General features: G+C 41.7%; 1 protein-coding gene across 4 annotated transcripts in view; it reads right to left on the reverse strand.

Moving 5' to 3' along the window:
* MYO5A (myosin VA) overlaps positions 1-14183 on the reverse strand; it is a 100960-nt gene that overhangs the window by 33265 nt on the left and 53512 nt on the right. For all 4 annotated transcript variants that reach the window (XM_061999276.1, XM_061999274.1, XM_061999275.1 and 1 more), the window contains exons 10-18: positions 13639-13904; positions 13029-13110; positions 10412-10552; positions 9524-9649; positions 7302-7385; positions 3680-3841; positions 1627-1724; positions 870-956; positions 669-777 (exon numbers count right to left, since the gene is read on the reverse strand). In XM_061999276.1, the coding sequence (XP_061855260.1) occupies positions 669-777; positions 870-956; positions 1627-1724; positions 3680-3841; positions 7302-7385; positions 9524-9649; positions 10412-10552; positions 13029-13110; positions 13639-13904 (1155 nt within the window). The remainder of the gene's footprint in view (positions 1-668; positions 778-869; positions 957-1626; positions 1725-3679; positions 3842-7301; positions 7386-9523; positions 9650-10411; positions 10553-13028; positions 13111-13638; positions 13905-14183) is intronic.

A 14183-nucleotide genomic window follows, 5' to 3' on the forward strand; every position in this document is an offset into this window, starting at 1 on the left:
AGAAAGGTCAGCTTTCTTGCTTTTCTACCTTCAGTAAACTTTCTTTCTTTCTCTTCTTGACACTTGTAAGTCTCAGTTCACCACCTTCTACTGACAACTGGCTGGGACTGTCTCTTTGGAGCCTGACTGCCCTCCACTGCTTGTCAGTCCTTTGGAAATCCCAAGCAGCACATCAGTTGAGGAACAACACGGGTGGTGGGGAAAGCACAGCCTGGGAATGTTGGGCTGAAGCTGGAGGCAGGAGGCAAAGCAAGAGGCTGCCAAAGTACAAGGACAACCACAGTGGTAAGCAGGGAAACAACACCATGAGCACAAAAGGAGTGAAAATGGCTGACTTCAGCAAGAGAGCTGAGAGGAGTGCGAAACACACAAACATACACAGACAGAATCATCTCCACACTAGGAAAACCTCCAGATAACTATACCTTACATTAGATGTGGTTAATATATCTTGCTGTTAAAGCAAGGTAAGGCTCACTCTCAACCCATCACACCTAAAATCATTCTCTTCCTTTCCTGGGACACACTGGGAAATTCTAGAGTTCCTGTGCTAATATTGGTGGTTTAGCACTTTGTAGATGTACTAAAATAGTGTGGCTATAAGGGTGTAAAGGGACACTATCTTTATTCCTTTAGATTCTAAATGGTCTCAGCATTTAGTCTAGTACCAGAATCAGCTTCTCCAGGACATTTTTACACGTCTGCTTTCGGTCACTAAGGACATCTCTCTGCTTCATCAGAACACGGTAACGGCTGAAGAATTCTTGGTACGTCCACCTGTCCAAAAACCAGAGACAGTGTCAGTCGCAACGATGAGTAACCCTCTTAAAAAGAAGAACTGCAGCTGAAAGCAAAAAAACCCACCACACCTGGAAGGGAAGCCAGCTGCACTGATTCGGATGGTCTCCAGGACACCACAAGCTCTCAGCTGCTGCACTGCCCGCTTTTCATCGAATCTACATAGGAATAAAAAGAGCCTGTGGGTGTGGGGCTGGTTTTGCGTTACCTGGGGTCTTTGGCCCCACACACGCCCAGGACAGGAGTGGCACAGAGAGGGAGCAGGGGTGGGTTGTGATTGGAAGTTAACAAGTGTTGCTAGTGCTTCAGCAACTCAGTGGTGACAGAGGACAGGCTGCCTGGGGAACTGAGCTGCCTATCCTGCCCTGCTTTCTGCTGGCCTGCCCAATAGCCACAGGAGTCTGTGTGTCTGGATTCAAAGCAGACTTTTGAGAAAACCTTGAAGCAAGTTCATATATGAAAAAAAACGTAAGGATTAAAATGTTGGAATCTGAAAAGAAAACTCCAGCAAATGTCAAACAAACTCAAGAACTGCAAACTGCCAGTCACAGTTAAAAGAGCTAGCAATGAAAACGCTGGAATTTCTTCTCATATATCATTACAAACACGCAAACAAAAAAAGGCATCAGGAAGTATTTCTCCCTCTATTTATCCCCAAATATCACCTGCTGTAAGTACGTGTACACACAGACAGTAAGTCCATAACAAAAGTCTATAACACCACTTCACTCCTGAGTGAGCAAGCTTTAGCAGAACTTTGAACCTGGGAGGCCTTGGGCCATCCCATCCCATGCACAGGCTACACGAAGCACAGGGGAACCAGCTTACGTGAAGGGAAACTTGAAGTCATTTGGCTTAATACAGCGGACATAGTGTGGAGTTGTGGCGTTCAGGGTTTCCATCAGCAGATGAAGAGAGTTTCGAAACTTTTGGAAAAAGTAAAAGGGAAAAATATCAGGAATAGCCTCAGTCAGCTCAGTCACATTTGAGATAACCTCAGGATGCAGACAGAGGGGTATTTGTTTACTTCTAAGAATGCTTTGAGTAATAAACACCAGCTTGCTTTTGCTACAGCAATAGACTTTAGTTTCAGATACCACTTTAGGTGAATTATGTTACAGGGAGACTTCTAAAACTTAGGCCTTACAGAAGTAAAGCTCTCGTATCAGCACATGACAAATTACAGAAACACAGGATAGAATTAGTTATTTTCAGCTTGTGACCATCTCATCTACCCTAATCTTTGTCTAATCCATCCCTTCATGGCTAAACCTCACGGCATATTACAAAGCCATTTAATTTTAAATACATTTGAGATAAAATTTAAAATCAATACCGGTAAAAAAGAAAAGAAATATCAATTTCTTCAGCTCCACTAATTCCAGTGTCAGGCGTACTGAAGAGATCTTTGAAAGTACTACATCTGAGAGCTTTAGGAGCTTTACTTTCAAAGAAGTATGAGGACCACAAACACCCAACGTAAAGCAGTATATCCTTCAAACCACGGAACACCCTGATAGATCAACTATGAAAACACATCTTAGATGTTTCAAATGTTTTGGATTTCTCTCTTTGGGTTGAACTTATGATTCTAAGCTAACCTCTACTTCTAGACAGAATATGATAAAAATCACTTTTGTATTGGTTTTCTTTTATATTTATAAATTAAAATACATAGTTGATTGACAGGAGCAGTATGAGTGTACTCCAAACACTTCAACTCATAGTTTCAGTCTGCCAACAAAACTGTTTGGCCTCCACCAGCCTCGAGATACTGTCTGTAGGCAAAATCAAAAATGATGTTCAAATTAAAAAGATAATTGGGCAGGAGTTCTTTTGCATGAATTGCAGAAAAATCAGAATTTGCAGTCTGTACCATGAACATATACCAAGCAGATTCCTCAAGCTTGGGGAATATCATAGAGAAATTATGAAGATCCCAATCAAACATTATCTGAATTCCCTGATTCTTACTTAGCAGCATGACTAGCTCATGACACTGCACAGACACATCTTTGTTAGGGGAATCAACAACCATCCAAGGCAGCGGACAAAGCCCTGGCATTTTTGGTGATTTTGTCAGACCTTTGAGCACCCATCAGATGTGGCTGGTTCACCTTCAAGGTCTGGCAGGAGACCTTGATACAAAGACCTTAACGCTCCCTGAGAACTAATTTCTATTCCAGGCTGTTCTACAGTAACATAGAAAGAGTTACCCATAGAAACCTCCTGGAAGCCCCAGGCAAAAAAAGAATGCACTACTCACTAGCAAAGTGGTAGGGGCTGGCAAATGGATGAAAAATGAGTACTAAACTGTCAAAATTCCCCCTGAATCCTATATATAGTCTGAGGGACAATCTGTCATGTGTAAACCACGGACTGAGGACATAACTATCTTGAGAAAACACCTATTAAATCTGTAGAGTGGAAAGTAACAAAGAAGAAGTGAGCTCTCCAGTCATACTGGTTTGCATACTTTTAATTTTATTCTGGCATGTAGATGTTTTATATTTAGTTCATAGACAAGTGGAACCAAGTTTTCTGGGGACTGAAGTCCCACTTTTGATTCAAGTCAGGCAATGTGGCACATGGTCAAGAAGACCCAGTATAATATTTTCAAAGCTTCTCAGCATCTATCACTTTAAATCTATTTTGAAAGACATGAGTTTTGGGTTTGGCACTACAGTAAGAAATGAGCTCCCTGAAACTGTGGCCCAAAACGTTTTAGTAATTAGGGTATATTTTCTCCAAACTGTAAGTCAGAATCAGATGGCACCTGTCTGAAAATTACAAGGGATCTCAAGAAGCAACAGCACATCTTGAGACATATGAGACTGTGGGAGGTAGAAGTTATTTAACAGAGCTGCATCTTCAAACTCACCTGATGTCCCACAGTTTTCTTATGCTCCTTGCTGGCCTGACCTGGCCTGGCCTTGGCTGGTTTCACAGCCGTTCGAGACAAAGGCACGCGCCCTGAAGGGGTTGCTGACGTGGGACTGAGGACCTTCTCCTCATCCTGGAATAACTCTGGTAGCAGCTTAAACTGGTATAACAGCAGAACAAATACAGAAGGTAAGAATCCAGGAAGTGATTGCACTCATTTGTGCTTAAGGTAGTTAGAATCCAGGCTTGGTTTTTGTAAGCACTGGGTTTTTGTTGAACTCCACGTGGGGACAAATGCAAAAGAGCATTCAAACTAGTGGTGTAGTGAGTGGGTCATGGTTTAATACTAAAGGTTTTTTGAGTTTGATCAGTGAGTCTCCTCCTGAAGACAAAATTCTGATTTGAGATTTTTTTCTCACAGAGCCAGCAATAGCTTCCATGTGAAACTGTTAGATACTGACGGCAGTTTCTTAAGTACCCTTTGCAATTATATATGGCTGCTTTGATCTAAGAAGGAAACAACAGAGTCCTCTCATATTCTGGTGGTACATCAGACTCCTTTGTGGTTGAGAAATATCTAGGACATTGAATAACCCAGCAGGCAGCAGATAATATTCCTGCTTTATCACTCTAAATTGAAATAATCAACTTAAAGGAGCTGTTCTCTAAAAAAACCCACAAGCAAAATTTATCTGACTGAAGATCTACTCTCAGGCCAGTAGGAGTGAAGGTAAGACCTGAAACATCTTTTCAAATATTACACAGGGCTTCTGGTTCCCTTTCTCTAATGGCTACAAAATACACCCATATATAATAGCTGCTTTGAAGTAACTTGTCACTAAAAATAGCACCACCAGGTCTTTCTACTGACAACTATAGTACTTCAGAAGCATTATAAGAGTAAAAAAATCTGAACTTCTCTACCTGTCAATGAATAATCTTTTATCTACCATCTAGGTATTTTCTCCAAAGAGATAAGAGCATTCAGCTCTCAGTACTACAAAGTGCTTGGGCTAAGTGCAACCTAAAAATAAAAAAAAATGGTTTTGCTTATAAAACTCGGTGGGGATGCATGATATCCAATGAAACACACTGCACAACAAAATGGTACTTGTGCTCTGTGCTTGTGCCACATAGGCTTGCAGAAAGTATAAAACATTTCTTAGCATCCAGCACAGCACTCCAGCACCATATAATGGTTATGAATGCTACAGAGGTATTCCAAATTCCTGAACTAAAACAGAGCTATCATACCTTAGTTTTATCTCACCTCCATCTGCTAGATTAGGAGCATGATCACCTTAGATTACCTCTGTAGCTGGTTGAAGAATGACATTTCCACAAGGTGATTTAGCCCATCTCTTTCCATTGACTCAACAAAGAGTTGGGGATGACTGGGCCACCACCGCTTCCTTCAGCTGCCTGCGGTCAGATGGAGTGAGTTGGCATGCACAGACATCTGAACTACAGAGCCAACGCTTTTCATCCTATGCATAAACTTAATTAAATACAATGTGCTTAATCTGAAACTCTTGACCCTCTTGCACACCAGGGGTGAGGGTGGGAAGGGGGTCCCCCATGTCTCGACTGCAGATGGATGAGCTCTTCTGAGTTACCTAAGCACCATCCCCTTTTTCCAACCCTGGGAGAATCTGCCCGTAAAAAAATTACATTTCAAAATCCTCATTTCCATAGACAACTGCCTCAGTGTATGCACACAAGAGAAAGGACCGGTGTATAGCTTTTTGCAACAGAGGTCAACCCCAGTAGAGCATTACTGAGATGGTCTTCACTGGAGGGGCATTCATGTTTTTGTTTGGTTTTGGAATGTGTTTTTTGCAGAACAGTGGGAAGGTTCAAGGAAAGGGAAAACACTGATCAAAGGGCAGCTAATTCACACAGTAGAAAACAAGCAAGCAAGCATTTTTTCCCCTGTAATTTTTTCTCAGGCAACTTAACAGACATGCTGCTAACAATCTTACAGATCATTTCTGTCAATACAGAGCCACAACAGAAGATTTTAACAACATGCCAGTAGCAGGCATAAAAGCTGAGGACTGCTGCCATCGCTTTCATGATACATGCATGGAAACTAAACTAGTTCAAAGAGGTCCTGTGGGTGGATTTACAGAGAAGGCCAAAATAAACAGCTAAACACTACAATGTCTGCCAAGAGCAGCGTGTGTCATGCACTTTGCGGAGCAAAGAAGCTTTCGAGCTCTGTGTGAGAGTGGGCATGGGCAGGATGACAGATGATGCATTCAATTTAGAATTACCTTCTGTTGAGTGTGTGCAGCAAACCCAGCAAACAGCGACAACAACAGAAAAAAATAATCAGAAATGCAGTCCCACTACAATCACTAATAAAGAGGGCCTGCTGAAAAATAAAACTGAAACACTCTTCTTTTGAAAATCTATTTTCTTCATTTCATTATTTTAAAAAATCAAATCACACTGGTTTAGATAAAATTTACCTCTGGTGAAAACCATGTTGCTTCTTAGTGTCCAGAATGAATGAATTCAACTCCCTGAGCCTGCCCGAGCTGTTGTCATGCTCCTACAGTGGCTGTGTCCCTGTTGTTCCCTAGTCACCATCCTCTACCCTCAGAGCTCTCCTGTCCCTCTGCCCTGCACAGCGCAGAGCCACTCCGGGGCAGACCCAGGGCTGCCCAGCCCAGGCAGTTGGTCCCTGCCAGCTCCCCAAGGATGCCACCTGCCTCCCACATACTCAGTAACTGGTTGAACTCAAACCACTTCAACACTTCTCTCAGTGGAAAGGCTGCTGTGGTTTTTCATTATGCAACATGTTTTAATATTTAGTTTCACGTACTGCTCAGAATAGAAATAGAAGAGAAAAATGTCAGTTTTCTGATAGAATGGCATAATTTTAAATAGCCTGTCCTTGATATCCAGCTTCCTGGGCCATTAGAGCTAGCAAACTCCCAGCAGCCATCACAATGTCAAGTTAATTGACTTTACATTTCAGCAGAGCATAACTTGTATTTCTGCCATTAAAAAAAACAGACAATGTTACTGAAGGCCTGTTCTATAATATTCCTTCACACAGTATTTTTCAATTCAGATGCTATCTTTCTTTCACAGATATCAAGAAGGCAAGATTCTGTAAACTCTGCTTTGCGTCCTTAGGGTCTATACATTTCATTCTTTTCTCATTTTCTTTCTGGAATAAAACTTATCTCTCCTCCAGAAATTTTATGCTCAATCGTCACACCATAAAAAAAACAGGCCTCTGTTTTTGGATTACCAAATTAAGAGATTAACTGTTACAATTTTTTTATGCTACTATAGTACATTAGAAATCCGTGATGCCTTTACAAAAAATATAGTAAAGTCTTGTGAAAAGTAAAAAAAAACAAACAAAACAAATCCAAACAAAAAACCTAACAGTGAAATCAGTGGCTAAATATAGACTTATCTTACATGGAGCAAAATTAGGCTACAGAACTTCATATATTCACACAGATAAAACACAAAATAAGTATCACAACAACTGAAGTTGAACAAAGGGAGAAATATTTCCTAGGTTTATAAAAAACTTTGTATCATCCTTAGTTCAAGGACTCAGAACTGCAAAAGAAAAAACAAATCCTTGTACTAACCTTACTTGATTTTAGGACTTTAATTTGTTCTTCATAAACGGTGTCTTTATTCTTTTCCAAAAAGCCTTCACACTGATATTCCACCTGAAAACCATCATTGTACAAAAAAGAGTAAGTATTTAAAGTATTTAACAAGAATATTTGCATAGAATTCAGCAGATGTTAACATTCACATATAAAACTGAAAATTCTTGTGGATGTTTAAAATATCAGCTCCCAAGTGCACCTTGGTTAAACAGATTTTCTTCAGAGAGTGCTTTCCAGTAAAAGGTAAACCATTAAAACATGCAAAGATGAATACTATCACTGCATTATACCATGTGTATTTCACTGTGGAGGGTTGCTTATGGTCAGACAGCATGATTGAATGGTTACTGTAAACGTGAAGAACCAAAATGTGTGTTGAGCATCTCCTTCACTGAAGTTATTAGGGCTGCAAAATTGTAAGAAATCCAGATGCAAAGGAGAACAAAGTATCTCATCTCATTAGCTGAGATGCGGTAAGTAGATCTGCCTGCAGCTTATTATGAAAATACCTCATTTGTACTCAGAAAGACAGTTTTTACCAGAAACAATCAAAAGTCTGAATGTTTTGACAATACATAATCATATTCTATCACAGGGCCATGGAGTCTCCGGGACAAAAGTACAGCCAGAGCGTCAGATAAAAACCTAGGATTTATTTTGCTGTCCTAATTCAAGGCTGAACCAAACACAAAAATTATTATCAAAATTCTGCACCTTAGAATTGGATACTACTTAATGTAAGAATGTTATCTCTCATGCTAACTCTTCAGTCTTGTATCAGAAGTGCAGACTTTAAAATACAAGGGCAAATCCTTGTTGCGGTTTTGTTCTCCCAGAGCAGACAGGTTGATCGCCACCAGCAGCCTCTTTCAGTACAGCCATTTATGGGTGCTTACACAAGACACCCTACTGTGAGTTGCAACACATTGTTAAAAGTTCCCGGGGAGGAAGAGGGCAGAGGATCTCCCTGGACTCTCCAAGGCTGAAAGCCCACTCTTAGCATCCATGTTTTCACTGCAGGAGACAAAGCCACGAGAGGGCAGCAGAATCTCTCCCAGAGAAGCCAACTCGCGGCGCGACGGTAACTGATCTGCCAGCTGCAGCTTTTATTTTTCCCTTCAAGATGTCTGTATGCACTCACATAAGTACCCTCAGACAGCGCATCAGAGCCTAGAACTTTGCCAATACCGGCATGGAGCTACTTTTAGCTTTCCTTGGCTCTCACTGCTCAGACTAGGCATAGGAAAGCCTTGTTTTCAAATATCAAAATTTAGCCTAATGAACAGTACATAAAATATTAAATTATTCCTTTTTTCTTGTCCACTGAATAAAACAGAACTCATCAATCTACACAGTTACAGAGATGTTCTTGCTGCTTTCATTAGGCAACATTAGATGCAACAAAAATAGGACCCCTCTTCTATGCGTACATTCAGGAACATGGGAGAAACCAAGTGGTGGGCAAATAAATGCCTCCAAGCCCCCATGTCAGCAGGTACAGACCTACTAGTAAGAATTCCAGAGGTTTGCCAAACTTTTTTCAACAAAACTGAAATATTCTTTGTTTAACAGGACTTTTAATTTTTTATTTTATATTAACCTAAGGAGTTGCTCCGTTGAACAATGCATTGAGGGAGCTGAACACATGCACTCCCCTGAGATAGCCCTCATCCAGCTTCCTAGAAATAGCCATTTGCTGGCCAGCAGAGGCAAGGGTGGGAGCAGTACATACTGCTCCAGAGATAAGAAGGGTGTGTTAGACTCCTTCCTGATTGCACTTTAAGATGGCAGCAAAATCAACATAATTTTGTTGTTGCTCTTTATCTAAAACTACAGTGAGATAAATGATTTTGCATTGTGTCATTCTATAGAATAACTGAAATTGATACAATTATGCTGTGAACTGCAAATACACTGAACTGTCATGTTTTTAAAAGCATGGTTAGTGGTTACAGCATGTGACAGGAGTCAGGAGCTCTTGTTTGTGTTCCTGGCTCTGCACAGCTGCCAGGTCAACTTTCTCCTCCTGATTGGGTGTCCAGGCAGGCAGGCAGACAGGCATTGTGCAAGAGGTGGAGCAGAGCCAGTGATGCCGCTGCCCAGACACACCGCCCAACAGTGGCCCACCCCGGGATCCCTTCCCACACACACACTCAGCAACACCAGCCATGGAAAGCCATACCCAAGGTCCTTACCTTGTCAGCAAAGTGCTTGATGATAAAGGCCTTATTTGACAAACGTGGTTTTTCAAAGAGGGCACATTTATTCAAATGAGTATTGTATAGTTTTTGGGCCCAAGTATCATCCGAGCCTTTTGGCATCTATGGAAGAGGACACATAGACTTTTAAAATGTCTTGAAAACTTTTCAGTAGCAAAAGCTGGAACAATGGGGGACCAATTTTTTTTCTTTGCTATTAAATTCCATCTCCTCAGATTTCCAGCACTGCCATAAGCAAGGAAGCTGGTAACTAGCTGTGCATTTGCTCCTGTAACACTCTGGAGTGGGTGCAGCCCAGCAGCAGGTATAGCTGCTATGCGACACACTAATAACCCTTCCAGCATCACACATCTGAAGGCAGCATTACTAGTACATTATCAGACTGAGTAGCATCCCAGTGAGTCAGAAACCATCCACTACCACTAGAGACTTTCTGTGATGCTTTATGATACACAAGAACCCCAAACTGGTTTTCCACTGAAGTACACACCACACACCATTCCTTGTAGATGGCTTGGCATAAATTAAACTAAGCCAAAAGACAAAAGGTGAGACAACAAATGAGACGCAATTTGGAGAAATCTGATGGGACCAAAGACTCTATTTGCTACACTTCAGAAAAGAAAAAGTTGCCAAGGTCAAAACAAAAGTTGATCAAAGTCCCTGAAACAGATACATGATAGAAAGGAGGGAAAAAATCCACAACCAAATCCAATTTTTCTCCTCCTATAATTGCCAATTCTGTTTATATGTTCTCCAAATCCTTCATTAGCAGTCTCAAAATGATGGCCATGTGCAGATGAGTTTTCCCGGGGAGATCCCAGAGGCAGGCTGGGTGATGATCTCTTTCTCTATGAAAGATACCTTGCATTCCTCATCCAACAGATCCAGAACACCCATTTTGGCCTCTATGAGGTTGATGCAAGGCTGATTGTCGTAGAAATCAATCAAGGTCCATGGTATTTGTTCCTTCATATATTCTTCTTGTTCCAGCTTAAAGACATGCTACAGGGCAAAAATAAAATAGTTTTCTATATAAAATAAAATGAAAAATAAATACACCAAACTCTCACTTGAATTCATCTTGGCACATTAATCCAGGCTGTCAAGTGACACACTAGTTCAACCAAATAAACCTTTTAACAAGTGTATGAAAAATAAATTAACCTTTTTTCCTGGCCTAAAAACAACAGACTAAATCAAAGCACCCAGCTATATTCTCTATTCCTATCTTTTTCCTATACTGTCTTACAATTACTACTACATCTTTTCTCTCATTAAAAAAATGAAGAGAAAACCCAGAAAAAGCCTCAAGTGCAGGAACAGCAACTTATAAAGTGGGATGATCATTTATGATTTTGTAGTTATGACTACTGCTGTATTTCAAGTAAAATTTTACTATAAATACTTTTGCATTTCTTTGTAGAATCACAGAGCTGGTTTTTTTTTACTAAAAGGATGCACTGCATGAAACTCTACTCTTAGCAAAACCTGCAAGAATGACTCTAGGAGTATTAGCACAAGCAATCCTTTAAGTAAAATTTTGTCAAAGATTTTTCTGGTATGAAGATCAATAACAATGCAGTTGTGTATTTATTTAAAAATATTATCACAGAAACTTACATACCCTTAATGAAATGTGCATAGGAGATGAACTAAAAACCATAACACTAAGATATTAAACAGGCAAACTGTGGTCTTAATGGCACAAAACCCCAAAAGAGTGCTGACTATGGTTATTTTAAATGACGTTTTATCTCCCATTTAAATTTTAATGCGCACTAACTGTTCTGGCAGGCAGAAGTGAGCTCAGAGCATTCCCTACCAAGCAGCACAGAGCAGGGCTGTGGGCATGGCTCAGGCGCCTCCACAAACACCTGTATTCCTGAACTGGCCTCAGCTGTACAAGCCCAAAAATGCCTCGCAGCTGCCTGGCACACATCTGCCAGGCAGCACCAAACGACCCTGACAAAGCAGTTTATCCCTTTTATTTCATTAACTTAATGCCATCCTTTCCAAAGCAGTGCTCCTTAACGGCACCCGTGGGAGCCATTCCCACCCTGCTGCTTAATGGCCGCGTTACATGCAGAGTTAATTCCTGACAGAAAAGCCAGTGGTAGCATTTTATTGGCGAGTCATATCCAACCCAAGTCCTAAAAGAAAATATAAAACCATTTCTTCATTGTAAAGGAATTAGCAATTATGTGGTGAAAAATGTCTTCTGACCTAACTTTCCTTATGGGCTGCGGGTGACCAGGCCAGGGAGAGGGGGCTGGGGACGCCGTGCAGGCTGTAATGACTCGAGTCGTGGCCAGGCAGTTCCTGTGCAGCCCACCCTCAGCTGGGCTCAGGCTGCCCCGACAGTATGTGAAGGCCTGCTGGCTGCCCCTAGTCACAGGGCTCTAATTTAAAGCAACTTCCACTCTGTGTACCTGCACAGCAGCCCAATGGGTCTGTGTCCAAAGGTGGTGGGTTTAGTAGCTTGGTGGGGCATCAACACAAACACCATGTCACCCTGTCCCCTTCGTGAGATGAGTGCTTACAGCAACAACATGAGAGGAAGGGGAACAAGGGGACAGCGATCTTTACCAAGGAAGTGAGCCCTTACAGTTCTTATTGCAACTAGATTTTTGTTGCACAGCTGAGAAAAACCCCAAGATATCTTGTGCTTAGCAGTTATAACATCTCAGCTATGGAGCTGAAGCCAGCTGTGGCACTACCAGCACAGAAAGGGAATACAGGGCTGGAAAGCCCAGCCCCCATTCCAGTACCCCACTTACTCCCCTACATGTATCCCTGACACTGGGATGAACAAGGGCGAGGGGCTCCAGTCCTGCAAGCACACACTGCCAGGGAGGTACACTCAGCAAGAGAGTTCAGAGCTATTCCTGTACTGCAGCACAGCATAGCAACAGTTCTGGCATAAATAACTTGCCTCATCATTATGCAGGTAAGATATAGAATTACAAACGTCACTACGGCTGAGGAGAGACAGAGAATCGTGATCTCTCTGGAGGAGGGAGAAGAGCCTCCTCCTGCCACACGTCAGTCATCGGCTTTGCGATACGGCTGAAAACCCTCAAAAAATACAGCCAGGAGAGGAAGCGCAGGCGGTGGATTTCCAGCAGCGAAACCCTGCTTTCCGCTGCCTGTGCTCAGACTCTCGTTGGAGGTTCTGGAGACCCAGTTAACTCCAACTTCATTCACATGCTCTCATTGACAGGCAATCTTGGAGTCTTAATTGTCAAGCACTGCTTCTGTCTTATAATTGTTACTGTGATCGGAATTTCAAATAGTCCCAGAGCAGTAGTTAGTCATAAAATCTATTTCTAGGAGATAGTCGATCTTTCTCCATCCCCCAAAGCCTATGGCCAGGACAGCTGGTTAACAGACTGAAGGAATTCATCTTAACCACTGGGGACCCAATTAGCAGAATGGACTTAGGTGAGGGAAGAGGAAATGCCAGTCATTTCCTACTTACCATATTGAACTGCTGCTGCAGTTTTTCATTGGCATAGTTGATACAGAATTGTTCAAAGCTGTTGATTTCGAATGTCTCAAATCTAAAATATGCAGATACTCAAAATTACTAGTGTAGTGAAAAAAAAACCAGCTTAAATGACCCCATAATTTTAAATTCCCCCCCAGTCAGTCAAATTCATTGCATTGAGCCAGGCACAAACAACCTCAATCAAGCAACAAAGCACACAGGAAAATGGCAGACTGTGGTATGTGGGCAATTCAGCAATGGACCCTCCTTAGGCAGGGATGAGGAACACAGGGAAGGGACTGATGTTCCTGGAAAGCCACCCTGGAGAAACCAAAAATGACAATTCCCTGGTAACTCTCCTCAATGCAATACCCAAAGGAACTACCAACAACAAAAATCTGAAATCCCACTATAAATGCCAAACCTGAAAGTCAAGACAGTGTGTCAAAACCATACACCTACTTCCTTCAGCAGGAATAAGCAACTGCTAAGGGTTTGGGTGTTTTTATGTGTAATTCACGCAGTGCTACATGGTAAGGGCAAAGATTCTGTGCAGTAAGATAATTATGTAAGACGTGTCATATCTGACAAAAAGACTCACCCATAAATGTCCAACACTCCAATGAAAGAATGCTGTTTTACAGTAGCGTGAAGGGCTTTATTCACATGATCTACAATCCAGTTAAAGAGATTAGCATAGATATGTTTGGCAAGCGCATCTCTGGCATTGATGGCATGAAGTTTAGAAATTGGCTTGATGTAGGTTTCAGTGGCAGTCACAAGCTTCCTATGGCAAAGCCAGTGGGCCATCTCTTCATACTCCACACCCATGAGGTCGCAGAAGATAGTGAGGGGTTCATGCTTGGGCTAATAAAAACAATCTCATTAGGTCTTGAAAGAATATTAGCAATAGCGCACATGCAATCATGCAAACAGAACTGCCTGTCTGCAGTGATCTAACAATAAGCAGCCACAGCAGCTTCCTCAGATTTTCCTCCTTCAAATCGTAACAAGTTGCCTACCCACTTATCACGTTCACGTTGCTGAAGTAGTGAATTGCAGTTTCCCCCAAAAGGCATTTTACTCTACTTGTGTTCAGGAAAAAGCCCTGCATAGGGCACCTGCAGTCTTCACTAAAACAAATCA

The sequence above is a fragment of the Colius striatus genome, chromosome 7 (assembly GCF_028858725.1).
Source record: "Colius striatus isolate bColStr4 chromosome 7, bColStr4.1.hap1, whole genome shotgun sequence".
NCBI lineage: Eukaryota > Metazoa > Chordata > Aves > Coliiformes > Coliidae > Colius > Colius striatus.